General features: G+C 34.4%; 1 protein-coding gene across 1 annotated transcript; it reads right to left on the bottom strand.

Annotated features, from left to right (window-relative positions):
- Positions 1–409: 409 nt before the first annotated feature.
- Positions 410–5,289, bottom strand: LOC123565181 (uncharacterized; the record flags this gene model as incomplete). Its single annotated transcript, XM_053533655.1, has 3 exons — positions 2,747–5,289; positions 1,226–2,693; positions 410–760 (listed from the first exon to the last, which is right to left on the bottom strand). Coding segments are annotated over exons 1-3 (4,362 nt in total), but the record flags the coding sequence as incomplete, so codon positions are not given.
- Between the last annotated feature and the right edge of the window lie 729 nt (positions 5,290–6,018).

The following is a 6,018-nucleotide window of genomic DNA, read 5'->3' as shown; positions in this document are numbered from 1 at the left end:
GCTACAGTCCCCTGTCATATTTTTATGGTGCCCACCCACACTCAGCAAAAGCACCATACAGTACCAACTTCATATTTTTATGAAGCTGGCACTGTAAGACAATGAAACGGGTGATATTTTCAAGAAACACACTAAGGAAACAACTCAGATCAATACTAATTTACCCTGTTAACTATTTCTTATACAAATAAATTATCTTATGGTCAGGCCAATAGGTTTCCACTGTTCCAACTGTAGCATCCAGGTTTGAAAAAATCAGATCTAAAGTTGTCAGATAATCAGTTGTTGGTTCATTTACTAGTTGTTCACACATCAGCCTTTCTGATAAGTACTGTAGAACAGGTCTAGATTTAACTGCTACATCAATATTAAAATCACCTAAAATAACAATAGGGGTTGACAGACTTACTCTTTGTAACAGTTCATCTCTCAAGAATGTGCGAAAGATACTGTCAGACATATTTGGAGATTTGTATAACACGACAAACTGCACTTCTTGATTACCCTGCACAATCTTCACAATTGTGAATTCAAAATTTTCTGAATTAAACGAGCAATATGAAGATATATTCAGTTCATTTCTGACATATACAGCTATTCCATGTGAAGGTCTTTGAGTTGGTGACTGTGATGACTGATCATTTCGTATCAGGTGAAAGCCATCTATATCATACTCAGCATCAGTATCAGAAAAGCACAACCGTGTTTCAGCAAGACCAAATATATGTGATGACATTAGACTGTGATCATATTTGACATCCTTAAAATGTTTATGTAGAGACCTGCAATTATTGAAAGCTACTTTTAATATTGAATCCACTGATTCTAAAGGAACATAGCACAACTCCAGTCTAGCACTATTTTGTAACCTGTCCATTTCTGTCTTTACATTTTGATCAACTTGTAAAGCTTGTTCATTGAAATTCAGAATTTGTAGCTTATCTAACGATTTAACTCTACTCAATGCAACATAATGTAGGTGTGGAACTTTCCGTGTTTTCCGCTGAGACAGGTCAATTACTGCACTTTCTAAAGTAGTACCTTGTGCTCTATGAACAGAACGCCCAGCAGACGGTTGCAAAGGAAACTGAATCCTTTCAAATGTCTTTTTGTTGTATGTAAAAGACCTTTCGATGTCAAATATCGGTGTCCAATTTTGATTTATTTTTGTTTGATAAAATCCTCGGTTTTTAAATTTTATCCTCGTTTCATTTCCAGCATTTGCCTCATCAAACTGCACCCATATTACACTTGGTCGATTTGTCTCTACTTGCTTGTATTCTAGATGTTTTACAATACAAGAAGCTCCATTAGCTAATCCATCTTCAGTGTCTACATTAACTATTAGATCATAAATCATTCCAACAACAACAAGTAATTGACAATGTAAATTTGCTGTTTTGTTTGGATCTGTTGGCAATCTCTGTATGGCTTCTTTCTGTTTTTCGTTTGATAGTTTTGGAAAAACAACAGAATCATGACATGGTATTAAAACTTTCTCTGTGTTTAAACTATTAATAATTTTTTCATTGAATATATGCATGTAATAATTTTCTGCAAACAAATGTGGTGAGTCCTTCTGGTAATCTGGTGCATCTGTGTTTATTTCACACTGTTTTATAACAGTTTTGTCATTATCTGTCAAACAATTGCTTCTTAGTCTATTTAAAAGTTCTGCAAATTTCAAATCATCTTTTTGTCTCATAATTACTGTCAATTCATACAATGAAAAGTGTTCTTTCCACAGGTTTATTGAGAGAGCTGCTGCATCATGAGTTAAATCATTAAATATCCAATCACCACTCACAGGTTTCAACTGGAACAAGTCTCCAACAACAATTATACTTACACCACCAAATGGTGTTCTTGTTCCTTTCAATTCTTGCAGTCTCTGATTAATGAAGTTTAGCATTCCATTGCTTACCATTGATATTTCATCAATAATCACAACTGACAGGTTCTTATACTTTGATCTAAAAGTATTCAAAGCATCACATGTTAATGTTTGATTTGCTTGTTTGTATTTTTGTTTGAAGGCTGATGAAATGGTTGAACCATTGATGTTAAATGCAGCTTTTCCAGTGTATGCACATAAAAGAACTCTTATGTCATCAGGATTCTCACCTTCTTTAAGATTAAGTATTCTATATAAGGACTGATATAATGCTTTAATAACTACACTTTTGCCAACACCTGCACCACCTGAGAGGAATGTATATAAAGGTGCATCTTTGGTTTTCACCCAATGGATCACATGATTGTAAAATTGTTTCTGCTTTACGTTTAATGATTGCAATAAAGATCTATAGTCTTCATCAGAAAGAACATTTTCAATTGTAACTATCTGTGGAGCACTGACAGAACATCCAATTTCAATACCAATATCATATTCCCTGTGCTCAACTGCTCTATCAGGATTGAAATATATAAATGCTTCTGACTCCACAGTTTCTTCTTCAGCAGTTTCGGCTTCTACTTGCTGAGTTCCAGGAGCAATTTCATCAAATGCATCATACTCTGCTTCTGCCAAATCTCTAGCAATTTCTAATTCTTCTGCATGGTGTTCATAATAAGAGCATTTCTGATCAACTGTTTCTTTCAATGACTCATAGTGTTCTTTGTATGTATTGAAATTTGCTGGCAGCAAATCAGTTAATTCATTTCTCCACGGATGAAATAACAGAAGTTTTTCTCTGTAATGGTTTTCTTCATCTGTTTTGCGACTGAATCTTACATATCTAATTACTTTGAGTTTTGACGACGTCTGATTTTGATTCCACTTTTCAAAGTTAAAACTGTTTCAATTTCCTCTAATTCCTCATCATCTGTTATTTCCATATTATCTTCATCATCATTTCTTTCATTGGAGTCTCCATTTCCATCTGGATAAATCACTTCAAACTGTGACACATAATCTGCTAAACAATAATGCTGCAATACTTTCGGCCTTTTTGAGTATCTTTTAATAACATTGTCTGACATTATATCTGTTGATTCAGCTGGCAAATTTTCAAGTATGGACACAGGTTTCAATAACTGCACCCTTTCATTTGGAGTAGATGTATTAATAAACACGACATCTCTTGTGCTTTTGGTTAAGGGCATTTGAAGGACCAAATAAACTGCCTCTTGAGCACTAACTTCAACGCTATTTGAAAACACATTTCCAATATGTCTCACTTGTCTTTTGATATCCAAGTTCCCATTCCTTGCTTCTTTGGCAGCTGCATGTAACAAATTACTCATACCTCTTTGAGACTTACTAATATATGACACTATATACATTGCACAGGCATAAGGATCTAGCACAAACTGTATGTCTACATTTGCCCTCCAACCTTTCAACACATGTTCATTATATAAATTCACACGTATTTCACTTGGATTACGTTTCAAAAATACCTTTGGTGAATTCAATGAACTTCTGATACATTTGATGTAATCTTCCTCACTCATTTGTACAACATTTGTCAAAAAGTTGTCATATGACATACTGTATCCATCTTTCTCATCATTCATTTTTTTCTGTAATTGTTGATATAATTTATGGTACTTGTCTCTGTCAGTTTCAAGAGGGTTCAAAATCATAGTCCTGGGAAGAGGTGGTAGTGGATAACCAAACCGACAAATTCTATCTATTCTTTTTCTACAAGTTCTAGAATGTTTGTGAGTTTGAATTTCTACAAGAGAACCAACAGCTGGATTATTGATAGAACATGTCAAAAACTGATCCACATATGCGATCAAATCATTAATGGAATCCACATTGTATTTTGGTGCATTCTTTACCCATACAATCATGTGAATGTGTGGAGACCCACGCTGCTGAAATTCAACTCTGTAAAAATAATCAGCAATTTCTCCAAGTGGTTTGTGCTCACTCTTAAGAACTGTATTAATAAACTCTTGTACTCTGTGGTCAAAATATCTAGAACAAGTGACTGGATCTGACTGAATAAGTTTAATCTTTTGTTCCCATGAAATTCCTTCAATTTGCTCATCAGAATAGTTGACCTTATCATTTAAAGTAGCTAACATTTTCAAAAGATCAATCCATCTAGTGTCAGCAGAAGACAATGACATGAACCATGTTGGCATACCTAACTGTCTTAGCATTGCATATACATCTTTCTTTCGAGATTCCAAATAAGCAGGTGAATTTCTAAGTTGTTTAAATAAATAGTAACCTTCATCATTTTTGACAATATTATCAATGTTTTCAGAGTTTACTACTTGAGCTGCTGTCATTTTACTTGTACCTGTTTGACATCTTCTAACAGCAAGGTTGGCTTTATCATTCAGCTGCTTCATTTGTATCTTTTTTAGTTTGAAGAAAATATTTGGCACACAATTAGCAGCCCTTCTGTCTTGACTTCTTAATTCCCACTTTGCAATATCACTATAATTTACTGGCACAATTCTTGCTTCGTTTTGAAGACGCCTTTTACCACAAAATATGCTTGGGAAACAAAGATATTCTGAATCGCTGTCTTGAAATATGCTAAGTGGTTGTTGACCTTCCCCTGGTACAAATGTAAATGTCATGTTTCGATTTTCAAGGTTGGCATCGTCTAGTAAAGTGTCAATATTTCCAACATTTTCCTGTGTGACTTCTTCTGCATCTGAATCATACAGCTCTTCACTATTACCTGTACTGTCTGAAGTCTGATATTTTGATTTTTCTTCACATGTATAATGGTCAAGAATTTCACCAGAAACATTTTCAAAGTCCTCGACGTCAAGATTTGATGCATGATTTATTAATGTTTGAAAACAGGATCGCAAGGAAGTGCTGTAATTTTGGTCGTTTTTATACTCCTCCAGAAGGTCAGCCATACAAGAGTCAAAGTCTTCATATCTGGTATTCTTTAAACTTTTCACTTGCGACTCCAAGAATTCATTCAATATCTCATTAGTGTTTGCTGTTATGCTTTCGATCCAATGCTCATCAATTTCAACATTAGCATTTTTATAAAGATCACTGTTTTTCGTGAACCAATGTAAAGCAACAAGTACTTTGTGGGATCTAACATTTTCAGAGAAAGCACATGACTTAAAAGACATTTTTTTCTTTAATTTTACTGGTACCGTTACATTTTCATCAAAAGGTCTTGGTAATGCATTTACAACAGGTTGAATATCAACAGGTACATTTACAACATTTCCTTTAATTGACAACTGGCGACCTCTTGGGAGTTCTCTTAATTGCATAAATGGTATACGTAAAGCAATTAAACGCTCTTCTAATGAGAAAAGTTCCAACTCCTTTGGCTTAATTGGCCACTTCATCCCATTTAAAACAGAAAATTTCGGTACTTTACCACTGTTTATGCTAGATTTACATGTCCTTGTTATCGACTGATGTCACCCCTGTTACATATTTTTCTTTCTCCTTGCAAATTAAATATTTTACTTCTGTTACACTGTGTTTGAACCATGTTTGATGACAGCAACTGCATATATATACAGGCCCAAGTGATATCCTTTCTTGAAAACGATCAATACAAGTGTCAATATCTTGTCCGCACCGTCTTCTTTTTTTTTGCAAGCATTCAGCTTCAGAGAACGAAGGATCTTTTCTCTTTGAAACTTTCCTTTTACTATCCATAACCTTTTCAGCATCTTTACACCTTGCATCTAATCTACATTGCTGTTTTGCAATTCTTTCTCTTTCCAAATTATATGGATTTGATCTTGATTTTCTCTTTGACTTATTTTGTATTTCAAGTTCTCTTTGTTTAATGTCATCATTTGTTCGTTTCTCTCTTCTTTGTTTTGCTTCCCAAAGCTTAAATTCTTTTACTAATCTCGCCCTTCTTTTCGACATCTTCTCATTTTCTTTTTCTTTCTCTCTGAATTCTTCAGACTGTCTGGCATTGCGCTTTGATTGAAGCGAGTGCTGTCTATCTTTCTTCTGATATTCTTCAGACTGTCTGCTATTGCGCATTGATTTAAGTGTGCGCTGTCTATCTTTCTTCTGATATTCTTCAGACTGTCTGGCATTGCGTTTTGATTGAA

Source organism: Mercenaria mercenaria, unplaced genomic scaffold, assembly GCF_021730395.1.
Source record: "Mercenaria mercenaria strain notata unplaced genomic scaffold, MADL_Memer_1 contig_2952, whole genome shotgun sequence".
NCBI classification, from domain to species: domain Eukaryota; kingdom Metazoa; phylum Mollusca; class Bivalvia; order Venerida; family Veneridae; genus Mercenaria; species Mercenaria mercenaria.
This window is presented reverse-complemented; position numbering and strand designations above follow the sequence as displayed.